At 66.8% G+C, this 14,396-nt stretch overlaps 6 protein-coding genes across 6 annotated transcripts; 3 read left to right on the top strand and 3 right to left on the bottom strand.

Annotated features, from left to right (window-relative positions):
• Nucleotides 1-242: 242 nt before the first annotated feature.
• Nucleotides 243-2,722, top strand: F751_6135 (Uroporphyrinogen decarboxylase 2, chloroplastic; the record flags this gene model as incomplete). The annotated part of the gene is made up of 7 exons (XM_011399769.1): nt 243-290; nt 591-908; nt 1,121-1,271; nt 1,392-1,507; nt 1,749-1,880; nt 2,193-2,474; nt 2,663-2,722. 7 exons carry the CDS (start codon nt 243-245, stop codon nt 2,720-2,722), a joined length of 1,107 nt encoding a protein of 368 aa, XP_011398071.1.
• A 1,412-nt stretch (nt 2,723-4,134) lies between these two features.
• On the top strand, nt 4,135-9,472 carry F751_6134 (putative serine/threonine-protein kinase drkA; the record flags this gene model as incomplete). Its single annotated transcript, XM_011399768.1, has 7 exons — nt 4,135-4,147; nt 4,376-5,022; nt 5,288-6,969; nt 7,111-7,678; nt 7,853-8,061; nt 9,040-9,340; nt 9,455-9,472. 7 exons carry the CDS (start codon nt 4,135-4,137, stop codon nt 9,470-9,472), a joined length of 3,438 nt encoding a protein of 1,145 aa, XP_011398070.1.
• Nucleotides 9,473-9,930: 458 nt separating this feature from the next.
• F751_6133 (hypothetical protein) lies at nt 9,931-10,715 on the bottom strand (the record flags this gene model as incomplete). Its single annotated transcript, XM_011399767.1, has 2 exons — nt 9,931-10,344; nt 10,524-10,715. The coding sequence occupies 2 exons, from the start codon at nt 10,713-10,715 to the stop codon at nt 9,931-9,933; spliced, it is 606 nt and encodes a 201-aa protein (XP_011398069.1).
• A 499-nt stretch (nt 10,716-11,214) lies between these two features.
• On the top strand, nt 11,215-11,898 carry F751_6132 (Mitochondrial import inner membrane translocase subunit Tim13-B; the record flags this gene model as incomplete). Its single annotated transcript, XM_011399766.1, has 3 exons — nt 11,215-11,223; nt 11,614-11,718; nt 11,848-11,898. 3 exons carry the CDS (start codon nt 11,215-11,217, stop codon nt 11,896-11,898), a joined length of 165 nt encoding a protein of 54 aa, XP_011398068.1.
• Nucleotides 11,899-12,181: 283 nt separating this feature from the next.
• Nucleotides 12,182-13,098, bottom strand: F751_6131 (Ribosomal RNA small subunit methyltransferase G; the record flags this gene model as incomplete). The annotated part of the gene is made up of 4 exons (XM_011399765.1): nt 12,182-12,358; nt 12,425-12,538; nt 12,642-12,823; nt 12,999-13,098. The coding sequence occupies 4 exons, from the start codon at nt 13,096-13,098 to the stop codon at nt 12,182-12,184; spliced, it is 573 nt and encodes a 190-aa protein (XP_011398067.1).
• A 429-nt stretch (nt 13,099-13,527) lies between these two features.
• Nucleotides 13,528-14,309, bottom strand: F751_6130 (Mitochondrial inner membrane protease subunit 1; the record flags this gene model as incomplete). Its single annotated transcript, XM_011399764.1, has 2 exons — nt 13,528-14,016; nt 14,175-14,309. 2 exons carry the CDS (start codon nt 14,307-14,309, stop codon nt 13,528-13,530), a joined length of 624 nt encoding a protein of 207 aa, XP_011398066.1.
• Between the last annotated feature and the right edge of the window lie 87 nt (nt 14,310-14,396).

The following is a 14,396-nucleotide window of genomic DNA, read 5'->3' as shown; positions in this document are numbered from 1 at the left end:
GGTATCCGGGGAAAGAGTATCTGGGCAGGTGCCTATCGCAACTGCGCAGCAGAATGCGTTTGCCGACGTGGCACATGATCCAAAAAGATAAATGTATCGTGCATGCATTTCGGCCCCCAGGGAGGAATTTGCAGCCCATCCCACGAATTGTTGGCTGATTAAAGTTAATCAGAATTCTGTATCTACCAGATCATCGAAGGTAACTGCATACCTCGGGGAAGCACCCTCGCTGCTGCCACGCCATGGCGAGCTTTGCGTACGGGTCCTTCGCGCGGGCGTTGCCCCACAGGGTGAGTTTGGATGCATTGGCGAGTATTGCTACATGCAACACCCACAGCTCTCATCTGGCTACACTGTTTCCCTCCACAGCACGGTCATAGTCGGAGGCAATGTGTGACTCCTCGGGCTGCGAGTGCCGTCGAGGCCCCGGCCTCCGTCGGACAAAAGGTGGGCCCCAGGCATCGAGCCCCCGTAGTGCAATTTCAATCTTCCTGTCTCACAGCAAAGCCGATGTGTCGCCACCAGCATGCGATGTGGAGCATGCTCCCGTGCGCCCCCTCGACCCGCCACCCTCCCCATTTCCATCCCAGGCTCATGGGGAGGACCCCCTCCTGCTGCGCGCCCTACGGGGGGAGTCGGTCTCCCGCCCCCCCGTCTGGCTCATGCGCCAGGCAGGGCGGTACATGAAGGTGTACCAGGACCTGTGCAAGCAGCACACCACGTTCCGGGAGCGGTCCGAGAACGCCGACCTGGCGGTGGAGATCAGCCTGCAGCCGTGGCGCGCTTTCCAGCCCGACGGCGTCATCCTCTTCTCCGACATCCTCACCCCCATCTCTGGCATGGGCATCCCCTTTGACATCACGGCGGGGAAGGGGCCGATCATCCCCGACCCCATCCGGACGCAGCAGGTGGGTCGACCATGGCATAACGGAGGGGAGGGGGGGTTGCTGTACCTGGTCGTCCTCTGCGATTTGGGCCGAGGTCCGGCCGCTTGCATCCCGTTTGGGATCACGAGGCAGTCATGCCTTCCATAGGTTGCCGTGCCGCTTCCCGGACCTGTCCACAGGATCTCAGCCCAGTCCAGCCCCACCCTCATCCCCGCCCCCCCATCCTTCCACAGCAAGTGGATGCGCTGCGGGAGCTGGTGCCCGAGGAGGCGGTGCCCTTCGTGGGCGAGGCGCTGCGCACGCTGCGCGCCGAGGTGGGCAGTGCCTCCGCCGTGCTGGGCTTCGTGGGCGCGCCCTTCACCCTGGCAACCTACATCGTGGAAGGTAGGGGATGCGTGGTGGCCGGCGGAGGGGGGATGGGGGGTGATGGGTTGACCCATGGGTTGCGTTGGGATGCCAAGCCTGAGCTGCACCCCACACCCTCCCCTCCCCCCCTTTTAACAGGTGGCATGTCCAAGAACTACACGCACATCAAGAAGCTGATGTTTTCCGAGCCGGCGGTGCTGCACGGCCTCTTGCAGCGCCTGGCCGACGCCGTCGTCACCTACATTGGCTACCAGGTGGGTAGGAGTGACTGATCGTTGGTGCGGCGCTATTGCTGGCTGTGTTCATCTCTCTGTTGGTGGGGACCAGGTCAGCGCTGCTTCCTGGTTCTGCCTGGCAAGGAATACGGGACACCCTCAGAGTCAGCGCACATTGGCCGGTGCTCTCCAGATGAGGAGGCCTGCAAGGAAAACAGAGCCCAAGTTCAGCCCTGCAACCTTCCACTTCACCCTCCACCACCATTCAACCCCTTTCCAGGCCGACAATGGGGCTCAGACGGTTCAGATCTTTGACTCGTGGGCTGCCAACCTGAGCCCACGCGATTTCGATGTGTTTGCTGGTCCATACCTGCACTACATCATCAAGAAGGCCAAGGAGGCAAGCTCAAGGGTTGTGGTATTATAGGGCATATGACCATGGTCTGGTGTTCTGGACGACTGTTACCTTTATTGAGAGACTTGTGTCTGGTATATGATGTGTCCTGCAGTGTCGAATACATGGCCCCGCAAACCGGAGGAGGCAGGACCCCGTGCCAGCTGTGTGGAGTGCTGCAGCCTTCTTGCATCCGCTTGCCGCATCAAACAGACTCAGTACCATTAGAGCAGTTCCCTGGGACCTTCCGCTCTAGCTTCCCTCACTCCACCTCTTGGCCTCACCCTCAGCCCCCACCCTGGTCCTCTCCCGCCAATCAACCCTTCACAGGCCCACCCGGACCTGCCCATCATCCTCTACATCTCCGGCAGCGGCGCGCTGGTGGAGCGCATGGCCGCCTGCGGCCCCGACATCCTTTCTCTCTGCCACTCGGTGGACCTGGAGGAGGGCGTGCGCCGCGCGGGCACCAACTTTGCGTACCAGGGCAACATCGACTCCGGCGTGCTGTTTGGCAGCCGCGAGGCCATCACCAGTCGCGTACGCGAGACGGCGCAGCAGGCACAGCGCGCAGGGGTCCGCCACATCCTGAACCTGGGGCATGGCATCATGCAGGTGGGTGGGGAAGTGGCGGAGTGCACCGTCATTGTCATGAGGAGTGCAGGCCAGTGTGAATGTGCTGTGTTTGCTGTCTGGCCAGCCGGAATGGGGAAGGTGCATTCAGAGTCTGGTGAATATCCTGATGTCGAGGTGATGGAATACCAATCCATAGGCACCTTGGTAAACCGACCATTGCTGTGCAGGGCACGCCAGAGGATGCTGTGGCGCACCTGTTCCATGAGGCCAAGAACCTGCAACTTTGACTTGATCGGTAGGCTGCCAGTGCGGCCCGGGGAACCAGACAGATTCCTTGCGGATAGATTGCGTCCGCGCCAGGGGCTGCCACTGCCCTCTCTAGCTTGGCAAAGGGTTAACAAGATTATGAGCACAGAGCAGGGGGCCAAAGAGGGATGACTGGTACAGGGAGGGAAAAAAACAGTATCAGTGATGAGGAGGGTTTGTGATGCAGCGCTGAGAGCCTGGAGCAAAGCGCCAGACTGTTCCTAGAGGTAAAGTCTGCCAGCATGCTCTCACTGCTTGCTGCTAGCCCCCCAGACCTTTCCAGGGCCTTTGGCAGGGCGCACACCACCCTTGCCCTTGTCTTGGGCTGTTGCCGTCGCCGGCGGCTGCAGCTGTGGGCGAGGAGAAAGCCAAGGGGATAGGTGAATGTTGGTGGTTGAACAAAGATGCAGGCGATCTTGCTCCCCATGAAGCCCGTCCCAACGGAAATCAGGTTCACATCCAAGTCACTAAAGACTCCAGCTTGCCCTTCCCACACAATGCCAGTAGTTTCTACCCACCAAAGCCAGATGGCCCCCGCCCTTGGCAGCCATGGCCGCGAAATGGCTCTCATTCTCGGCGTTGATGGCTTTGGTGAGCTTCTGGTTATCGCCGTGACTCCGCTTGGTCGCGGCGCGTTTGGGAGCGACTGTCAGTTTGCCTGTGAGGAGGGGCCAGGTACGGTGAACGCTGTGTGCGCGTGCCATTCGTCAGGCGAAGATGGGTATACCACAACCCCATCGGAGTCCCAGGCGCAACGCCCTCAGATTCACCTCGCTTCGTCGTCATCTGGGACTTTCCATGCTTATTGGCAGCAGAAGACTGCTTCGCCTGCACGGCCTTGCCCTGTTTCTTAAGTGGCTTCTGCGCCATTGAAACGCCGACGTGAGCACGGAGGACAGGGTTTCCGGATGTTTCGGATGAGCAAGTATATACGAACGGACCGAGTACCAAGGTGTATCACACGTCCGTCCCGAAGTTTTCACACATATCATGCATGCACCCTTCAGTGGGCGCGGAGTACCGCAATCGATATGGCTTTTGGCTCCCTTTCCACCCAACCCAGAAACTGGGCGGAGATCGGCTGTCTCGTGTGCCGATGGTGTTCTGTATCATCCAGCAAACTCGGTAAGAATTCATGACGACGACTTGGGTGGCTCATCTGTTCTGTCTACGGGATTTGCTGTGCTCCCTGAGCCGGCAAGTGCCCTTTGCTGCCCGCGTTCGTTGGGGACGAGGGCAATTCCCTGCGGCCTCACCCCTTCACCACCAAGCGAGTGGCGGCAGCCATCAGAGGAGCATAGATATCGAGACTTCTCGAACAAGATATTTTCTAGCTTGATGGAGCTCATTGTGGCGGGCACCTGGCACTGCTCCTGATACATCCCGGCCCGCGATGAGCGACACAGGTGGGTCCAAACCCCACGCCCACGCCTGGTCCTTTCCAGACCTGTTACTCGCACGGTTAGACTTGTTCGCTTGTGGAACGCGCCCCTAATGCGACCTCGACATCCCACCGAGCCCTGCACCCCCCCGCCCCTCCCCCCTCACCCTGGCCAGGCTCCACTCCCCCCCCCTCCCTTTCATCCCCGACACCGCTCCCCTCCCCTCACGGTCGCACCCCCCCGCCCCTCCAGGCGCGTCTGATGCCGGCGCACCCCTGGCCCCCGGCCTCTCCGGGGGCAACCAGTCCATCGGGCAGCGCTCGGCCACCGAGAGCGAGGCGCTAGTGCTGGCCCGCGCGGCGGGCCTGGTCAGCGAGTGCCGCGCCGAGCTGCGCGAGCTGCGCGCCCGCGCCAAGGCCGCGCGCTCCAACCGCGAGCGCTGCATGGCCGCGCTGGCTGCCGGCAGCGAAGCGGTGGGCGCGCTGGAGGAGGTCTGCTCCGACGCGGGCGCGCTGGACGCGCGCGGCGAGCGCGCGCTCTGCGCGCTGGCCGGCCGCGTGCAGGGCCTGATGGACCAGGCCGAGGCGCTGGTGGACGTGTACGGGCGCCAGGGCGGCCTGGGCAAGTTTGCCTCCCGCATGTTCAACCCGGGGGTGGGCGCCAAGTTCGAGGCCATCACCGCCGAGCTGCAGGCCCACGCTAAGCAGGTGCGCCTGCTGGCAGAGGGCGACGCCTACTCCCGTGGCCGCGGCAGCAGCGGCACCGCCTCCGGCAGCCTGTCAGCGCGCGGCGCGGCGCGTGGCGGGCCGCAGGCCAGCCGCGCAGGGTCGGAGGCCTCGGCCATGGGCATCTCCCGCCTGGGCCGCGCCTCTGGCTCCCTGCCCTCCCAGCACAGCGTGGTGGGTGTTGGCACGGCCGGCGCCGCGGCGGTAGCCGCGGCGAGCGCGGCCGCCGCGCCGGCGCCCAGGGCGCCGGTGCTGCAGGTGCGGCCCTTCCCGGGCGCGCCGCCACCGCCGCCGCCTGCGGGCGCTGCGATGGGAGAGCGGCCGGTGTCCTCTGGCCCCAGCTTCTCGCGGCGCGGCAGTGTGCCGCGCCGCGCCATGGACGTGCCGGACGACGAGGAGGGCGAGGAGGAGGGGGGAGGAGGAGGAGGAGGAGCCTGAGGCGGAGGCGGGGCGGGCCAGCGGCGCCTGGCCGCCGGTCCCCCGGCACGGTCGCAGCGCCTCGACCGGCTCCCAGCTGGGCGCGGCGCGCGAAGCGGCGCGCGACTCGGCGCCCTCCACGCCGCCCGATGGCGCGCTGGCGGCGGCGGACAGCGGCCTGTCCCGCAGCACGTGGGCGGACCGCGAGCCCCCCACCCGCACCTCCACCGTCCCCTCCTCGCCCGGCCTGGGCGGCAGCATGGCGGCGCCGGCCGTCGGCGCCGCGACCGCCATCCCGGTCCCCGAGCGCCTGCACCGCGGCAAGGCGGGGCAGAGCGTGACGGCGCTGCTCCTGATCCCGCCCGGCGAGGACGAGCCGCGCGGGTCGCTGGGGCACGCCTGGTACTACGTCACGCGCACTCTGGGCGGGGGCACGCTGCACGTGGTGCACCTCTCCTCCCAGGTGCACAGCGAGGTGCGGGCGGAGGGCGTGGTGACCGCGCTGCACCTGGATGCGGCGGGCCTGGTCTGGGCGGGGCACCGCAACGGCACGGTGCGCGCCTGGGAGCACAGCTCGCGCGCGCCCGTCTGCGACCCCCTCCGCGCCTTCCACTCCTCGGTCACGGCGCTGACCTGCGACGAGCGCGGCGCGTGCTGGGCCGCCTCCAGCCGCGGCAACGTGCGCTGCCTGCGCCTGGGCGAGGTCCTGCGCGGCGGCGCGCCCGTCGGCTGCCGCCTGAGCCTGGTGGGGTCGCTGCGCTGGTCCGGCTCCGCCGCGCCCGCCGACGCCGCGGCGCTGGAGGGCGTGCCCGAGGACGGCATGGTGAACAGCGAGCTGCTGCGCGAGCAGGCCCACTACGGCCCCGTGTCGGCGCTGGCCGCGGCGGTGGGCCGCGTGTGGACGGCGGGCGGCTCCTCCGCCTTCGTCTGCCTGCGCGAGTGGAGCCAGCGCGGCGAGCTGCTGGCCTCCAACGACCTGCGCTCCATGGGCACCGTGAACGCCATGGCCATCACCAGCCCCCTGGTGCGCGTACTCCTGCCGGCGGAGCGCGGGGCCCACCCCGCCGCCACCGCCTCGGTCATCTCGCTGGCGCCGCGGTCCGGCGGCACCGGCCCGGGCGGCGCCGCGCTGGCCACCGAGCTGCAGCAGGTCTGGCAGCTGCTCACCGTGCACGACTCGGGCATGGTCCAGGTCTGGACCATGGTGGCGGGCCTGCTGCGCCCCATCCTGCGCATCGGCGAGCGCACCTCCCCCGCCAAGGGGCTGGCGGTGTGCGAGAGCCTGGGCGCCGTGTGCACCAGCCACCTGGATGGGCGGCTGCTGGTGCGGCCGCTGCCGCACCCCAAGAGCCCCGGCGGGCTGACCATCAACTACGTGGCGGGGAGCGTGGGCCAGGCACGCATGCCCTACGGCGAGATCCAGGCCAGCAAGACGGGGCTGGCCCACGTGCAGGGCGCGGGCGCGGGCGTGGTCACCTCCTCCATGAACGGCACCATCTCGCTGTGGGGCGACGCCGCGCTGCGCGCCGCCGCCTCGCAGCGCGGCCTGGCGCTGATGGGGGAGCTGTCGCCGCGCGAGGCCTGGCCCCTCTTCTGCTACAACTCCGCCGTGCTGGCCTACGCCATGGCCGAGGCCAGCGCCGGCCTGGGCCTGGCCGCCGGCCCGGGGGACGCCAGCGACGACGACCTGCTGCGCGGCGCGGGGTCGGGGGCCTCCCAGAGGGCAGCCGCCAACCCGGCGACGGCCTCGGCCGCCGCGCGCGCGGCCTCCAGCCCGGCCGCGGGCCTGTTCGAGGGCGGGGACGCCACGCCCTGGCTGCTGGACTTCCGGGACCTGGTGCTGAGCCGGGTGATCGGGGAGGGCGCCTTTGGCAAGGTGTACCTGGGGCGGTGGCAGGAGACGGACGTGGCCATCAAGGTGCTGACCAGCCTGCAGGCTTTTGGCATCGGCGCGGCGGGGGCCACCGTGGCCGGGCCCGACGGCGAGGTGCGGCTGGACCCGGAGGTCCTGCGCACCCTGGAGCGGGAGGTGGGCATCATGGTGGCCATCCGCCACCCCAACATCATCCTCTTCATGGGCGTGTGCCTGGACCCGGCGTGCATCGTCACCGAGTTCTGCGCGCGCGGGTCGCTGTACGACCTGCTGAAGGTCGCGGCGGCCAACCCCGACGCCTCGGCGCGCGTGCTGGACTGGGGCAAGCGCCTGAACATGGCCCTGGACGCGGCAAAGGGCATGCTGCACCTCCACTCCCACCGCGGGCCCATCATCCACCGCGACCTCAAGTCGCCCAACCTGCTGGTGGACAAGCACTGGCGCGTCAAGGTCACCGACTTCAATCTCTCCCGCCTGTCGGACACCGTCTCCGTGGCCTCCTCCATGGTCGCCAACAACCCGCGCTGGCACGCGCCAGAGGTGAGCTCTTCGTGTGTTCCAGTCTGGTGGTTGCCCCTGCCCCGCCCCGGCTGGTCACCCGTCGCTGGGAGCCACACATCCGCTGCCTGTCTCCGCACATCCCTCGCCTCCCCTCACCCCCCCTCCCTCCCCCAACACCTCCCCCCCACCCCTTCCCAGGTCATCCACTCCCAGTCGTACAGCAAGGCCAGCGACGTGTACGCCTACGGGCTCATCCTGTGGGAGTTACTGACTTGGCAGCTGCCCTTTGCGGCGCAGACCCCCTTCCAAATCATCCTCATGGTGGCGGAGCGCGGCGAGCGCCCCCCCATCCCCGACTCCCCCGCCGAGTACCAGGGTGGCGACTTCGAGGGGTCGGCCGACTACCTGGCGCTGATGCAGGAGTGCTGGGCGCAGCAGCCCAAGGAGCGGCCCACCTTCGAGCACATCATCACCCGCCTGCGCGGCATCCTGGAGCACGCCCCGGGCAAGGCCGCGCCCGGCGCCGGCGCCTCGGGCCGCGGGCTGCTGGGCGGCGTGGGCGCCGCCACGCCCACGCCAGCGGGGTCCAGCCCGGGCGACGGCCCCTCCCCGGTCAGCACGCGCGGTGCCTCACCCGTGCAGAGCGCAGAGGGCGTCGGCCCCGGGCCGGCCCCGGGCGACGGCACGGGGCGGCCCAAGGTGGGCGGGCGGCCCAGCCTCGCACGCGCCAGCCAGACCGTGCTGGCCAACGTGATGGGCGCCTCGGACCGCAGCGCGGAGGCGCGGGCGGCCGCCGTGGCCGCCGCGGCTGAGGCGGCGCTGGTAAGCCCCGGGGACGAGGGTCATGCGGCCCCGGGCGGCGCCGGAGAGGCGCGCCCGGGGGGCCGCAACGCGCGCGGGCCGGGTTCTGGCGCGCCGCCCAGTCCGTTTGACGCGCCCATGACGGCCGTGACCAAGCCGGGGGGGGTGGCGCGGACCGGCGCGCCGCCCAGCCCCTTCGACACGCCTTCGGGAACGCAGCCGAGGACTGGCGCGCCGCCCAGCCCCTTCGAGGCGCCTTCGGGAACGCAGCGGAGGACTGGCGCGCCTCCGAGCCCCTTGGACGCGCCTTCGGGAACGCAGCGGAGGACTGGCGCGCCACCAAGCCCCTTTGACGCGCCTTCGGGAACGCAGCCGAGGACTGGCGCGCCGCCCAGCCCCTTTGACGCACCTTCCAATGTGCAGCAGCAGCAGCGGACTGCGGCGCCGCCGAGCCCCTTTGACGCGCCGTCGGCGGCGGCATCGGCGGCGAGCATTCCAGCGAAGGCCGCGGGGCCCCCCAGCCCCTTTGGCGCCTCTCCGCCCGCCACCGCCGGCGGCGCGACAGCCCCCCGCGCCTCCACGCGCGGCGCCCCGCCCAGCCCCTTTGACGCGCCCTCCACGCTGGGCACCAACGGGGGCAGCCTGCACCGGCCCAGCCCCTTTGATGTGGGCGTTCCCAACCCCTCCAGTTCCTTCAAGGTGCTCCGGCCGTACGACCTTGCGGGCTCGTCCGGCCGCGTCCCCGGCGTGACCTCGGCCTCGCCCGCCTCCAACGCTGGCATGATCGCCCAGACCTTCAGCCTGCGGTCCAGTCAGCTCTCCTCCGAGTCATCGGCCACGGCGCCCAACCTCAGCCAGGTGGCCTCCGGGCCACACACTGCCAGCGACGACTCCGCCGAGGTGAGGAGGGGAGTGGGGAAGAGCTGGGGCGCATCTGGGGCGGGACAGGTGTTGAGGCACGCGCGCACGGTGGTGTCACCCACCCCCCCCGCCCCACCCCTGCTTCGATCGCAGCCGCGAACGGTTGCCTAGGAGGCGGCGACTGCAGCGCTGCTGAGTGGACAGTCATGTGGGATTCCCCTTCCAGGCCAGGATGCCTCTTTGCGGCGCTCAGGCCTATACACACTCTCACCCACGCACCGCCCTGCCATCACTGTGGCCGAGTCCCTCCCCCTCCATCGGGACGCGGCCAGCATGAAACATTACTGTTGTGGCGAGAGCAGAGGGGCCACTCCTCTCCTGCCCGCTCTTCGAGTTCCCAAACCTTCCCTTGTGTGCAATTGCGTGGCAGTGTTCAAATTTCTCTTGAGGGCAATGAGTGGCTTGTCATCCCGCTGACTCTGTACTCCTTTACGACACGCTGCCTGCTCGAGCGGGGCCATGGGTTGCAGGCAGGGAGGATGCATGCAACACTCATTCCTGTCGTCGACAGACCAGGGTGTCGAGCCGACAATCAGGAAACTAAGAAGCGCAGCACCAAAGATCGTACCTCATTGCGCGGCTGCTTCCTGCGCCGCTCTTCGTCGCTGCATGGCCGCCGCAAAGTCGGCCTGCAGGTCCGGCTTCTGCAGGCCCGTGCGCTCCTCCGGCGCGGGCAGGCCAACGCCCGCTGGACGTAGCTTGACGGCAAAGGGGGAGGGCGTGCCGGCCTCCCCCCCGGGCTGGCCCCCCAGCCGCGTTTTGAGCAGGGGGGTGGGGGCTGAGTCGCCCCCCGCCGCCCTCGCCCTCGCCACCTCCACCGCCGCGGGGCTGGCCGTGGCGGCGAGGCTGGAGGCGTTCCTGGGGGTCATGCGGGGCAGCACCAGCCCGGCTCCCAGGGCGGGGATGCCTCCCATGGCCGTCACCCGGCTCTCCAAAGAGCGCAGGCTCACCCCGAAGGGTGTCGTGTCCTTGCTGTCCTCAGGCTGTGTGCGGGAGGGGGTTGAGGGGCCTTATTTGAGAAGCCTGGAGCAGTGGTCGCTGAATGTCCCGTGCAGCGTGCTCGGGAACGGGGAATGGCATCAGAATCTGGAGGTAACGAGACGTCCTGGGGAGCCACGTCAACAAGTGAACCCTGCAGTTCTATTGCCAAGGATATGCTCACCTGGGAGCCCGACACGCCAGGCTCCTGCTCACAACCCAGCAGTGCGTCCCACTCCCGCATCTGCTCGCGGTGGCTGGCGATGAAGCCCTCCCTCTGGACAGCCAGGAAGGAGGCCAGGTCCGAGCGCGGAACCTCGGAGAGGTGCGAGAGGCTGGTGTCTACCTGCCTCTGCAGGGACTCTAGTGACATCATCAACCGACGAAGACTTTCTTTCGCCTGCGCTCTGGTCACGCCGGGGCCGGGGGGTGAGCCCGAGCCGTCGGTAGAGGCCATACCTGGCAGTAGGCTACACGACAGCCTCGGGCTGGTGAGCTGGGCGATGTAGGAGTGCAGTATCCGATTATTACATCAGACGACCTGACATTGCATGTTGCCCATCGGAACAGCCGTGCGGGAGAGTGTGTTCATCATCCCGTCGTGCTGTTTATTCCGTCCGTAAGCTCTCGTCAAACATCCCCCGGTGGAAAGGCGGGATCCCTGGTTTTGTCACTGCGGGTCAGAGCCAAGGCGTTCGCGGCCTTGTTCCAGCGTGCTTCCTCCTTTACAGCTCGTGGGTTTTTGGCATCTTCCATCTGTATCGAATCGATCCCAGGAGTGCTCAAGAGGCACTGCTAACTCTATTGGGAGCACCATGGATTCATATGGCTCTCAAGGCGCGTCCAGCAGCGCTGGCCTGAATGAGGGGCACGTCATGGAATCGGTAGGTTGGCGTGCACTTCTGTACTGTTGAGATGCAGCTGCCGTCGTGCTCATCCGCGCTGCGGTTGCCTGGGCGAGGGGGTGACGCCCGCCGACAACCCTGCTGCAGATCAAGCAGGAGATGGCAGTGGCCTTCCTCAACGAGTTTTACCAGGTGTGTTTCGAGAATGGATCGTATGTGGAAGGGTTGTGTGTCTTGCCCGTCGTATGCTGATAGGAACAGGGTGTTTCAACGCCTAGAATGCGCATCCATGGGGATGCTGGTTGGCGGTCTCAGGTTGCAGGGTCCTCGACCTGCGCACCAACGCCTGCCCCGTCTCACATGCCGACACGCTCCATTGACTTCTGCTCCAGCCCAAGTATCTTCTCCCTCACCCTGCTTTTTCCACAGACTGTGCGAGACAAGTGCTTTGGCACCTGCGTGACCAAGCCGTCCAGCAGCTTGAGCAGCAGCGAGCAGCAGTGCTTGGCACGGTGTTGTGACCGATACGCTGAGGTGGGGAGCACCGGCTGGCTGTTCTGTCGAGGCGTTCAGCGCTCAGGTCTGATTGCATGTGAAGGTGGCCTGGTATCCATGTCGACATGAGCAGTAACTTCTCTGTCCTCACAACCTATCTTCACGCAGGCCACCCAGGTCGTCACCAAGGCTACCCTGGAGATGAATGGCTACCAGTGATCCTTTGCTGTTTTTGGTGAAAGAATGTGTAGCAAGGTGAAAAATGATTTGGAAAAGCATTTAGGAAGGGGCAGCCGGGGGTGAGAATGGCCGCAAAGGGCTGTAGGTTGATGCTGTGGGAATTCGCAGCCAGGCCAGGGAATGCACTGGAGTAGGATACGAGTGGTGCTCCTCTGCGGCGCAAGCTCCGTGGGGAGGGGCTTCCAGGCGAGTGCTCAGACGCCCCCAGTCTGTAAGCCCTTCACACTTACGCCGCATGGCTCCTGGATCCCAGCTGGGGGTACTATCCTGCCTTGGGCTTTTTTATGTACCCCCCCAGCGGCCTCTTGGCAGGCCTCCCGACAGCCCGCGGGTAGCCGGTCGGCGTGGGCCCCAGCTTGCGCACCGTCAGCGCGGTACGCCGGCCCTGCTGCCCCGCGCAGGCCACGTCCTCCACCCCGATCAGCTGGGCGCCGAGGAGCTCCAGGGCGGGCCCCGCGGCCGCGACCTCCCCCTCCGGCGCGGGCCCCTTGGCGGCCACCCACACCCCGCCCGGCGCCAGGAAGGGGAGGCACAGCTCCGCGAGCACGCGCATCTCCGCCACTGCGCGCGCCGTGACCACCTGGAAAGCGTCGCGCAGGGCTGGGTCGCGCCCTGCCGCCTCGGCGTTGGCGCACACGACGCGCACGCCGGCCGCGCGCCGCGGCCTCGGCCGCGGCGCCCAGGAACCTGGTGCGTTTGGCCAGCGAGTCCAGCAGGGTCACGCGCCAGGTGGGCCGCGCGATGGCCAGGACCAGGCCCGGGAAGCCGGCCCCGGAGCCCACGTCCATGAGAGTCAGCGGGCCGGAGCTGGGGGGGGAGAGAGGGGCATGCGCCTCGATGATGGGCAGCAGGGCCAGGCTATCCACAACGTGGCGCTGCAGCGCCTCCTCGCGCGTGCACGGGCCTGGAAATGTTTGTTTGTGGGGGAAGATTTGGGGGACGGAGAGGGGTGGGGGGGTGAGGAACAATGCCCCAGCCCTATGGATTGCAAAGGCTGAGACCTGGCTTGCTTGTGCAGCCATAGTACAGGGGACGCTGACCATTTGCCTTCTTTTCACCCCCCATGAAGCCACACCGACCTGTGAGGTTCATGTTCTGGTTCCATTCCAGGAGGATGTCCAGGTATGCATCGAGCTGCGCCCTCTGACCGCTGTCGAGCTGCTGGAGCAGGGGGTTCATGGGGGCCGGTTCCGCGACCGACACGTCGACCGAGAAGGGTCGTTTTGGTCCACGCCATATTTGCTGCGCTGGCACGAAGCCTCGGCGAATGCGCATGATTGGCCTGGCCGCGAGCACCATGCACCCGGCCGTGGCCGGGTGAGTGCTAACGCTCAGACCGGCAATCTCGCCCAGTGACGTCTGATGTGTATGTTCCAGTCACAGCTTCCGTTGAAATATATTACATGGACGGTCAGGGTGGCAATGCATCATATATGAGGTGCGCAATTGACTCCCGCGCGCCCTGGCGAGTTTACACCCCGGATGACATCCCGAGCAGGAGGAAGTCAGAGACCAGTTCCGTGAGGGAACATGTAATCTGGGATCCCGCTGCGGACCCACCCTGCATCCTGTGGTGGCCATATCTGCGGAATGTACTCGAGGCCAAGGTCAGGAGCTGGGTGTTGAGATACTACTGGAGCAGACGCCGGCAGCAATGACTGAAACCTTTGCTTGACCACCAGATCGCCGGATGCAAGAACCGACCAGGCCCACAGCCTCAAGGACACCCTCCCAGTCTGGGTCAGCATGTACCTCCACCCCCCAGCTTGCCTTCAGGAAAACCCTGCCCTGTAGCAGGGCATATGGCACAGGGCCATACGTGCGCGAGTCTGTGCTGTTGTGGAAGTTGTCACCCTGGAGCCAGACATGGCCCTTGGGCACCACCGCCACCCTGCGCCCCGTGGTCGACCCCGGCAGGGGGACTACATCGCCCTCCAGGCCCAGCACTCGCTTGATGACGATGTGCCGCACATTTTGCACGCTGCGCGCCACCACCACGTCCCCCACCTTGATGCTGCGTGTGGCCACCGAGACGCGCTCCAGCAGAGCCACGTCGCCATGGGTGTTGAAGGTGGGGCTCATGCTGAGTCCGATGGGCTGCAGGGAGGCAGGGGCCCCAGCGAGTGGGGGTTCCATTGGTGCAAGGGAGGGGTGGCATGGGCCAAGGGCGCACCCGTCACTGTCTGATGTCCCCGATGCCGTGCGCCCCAACCATCAACCCACGCAGTACTGCTCCTTATGCTACGCCTACCTACCACTGTGAACTCCGCGACGTAGTTGCGGAAGACGTGGATGGCAGCCGCGGCCTTGGCGAACCAGATGGCACGCTCAAGGAGGGAGCGTAGGGAGCGGGTGGACCGTCCGTGGGCCCATCCCGCCCCAGCCGACATGCATGCACTGTCAAAGTAGTCACGTTACTGCATGAGCCGGGGAATGTGGTACCTCGAACAAGCAGGTGCGGTGCTCTGTATTGAAGA

This window comes from Auxenochlorella protothecoides (genome assembly GCF_000733215.1).
Source record: "Auxenochlorella protothecoides strain 0710 unplaced genomic scaffold scaffold82, whole genome shotgun sequence".
In the NCBI taxonomy this organism is placed as follows: Eukaryota; Viridiplantae; Chlorophyta; class Trebouxiophyceae; order Chlorellales; family Chlorellaceae; genus Auxenochlorella; species Auxenochlorella protothecoides.
Note: the sequence above shows the minus strand (reverse complement) of the source record. Positions and strands in the feature narration are given on the sequence as shown.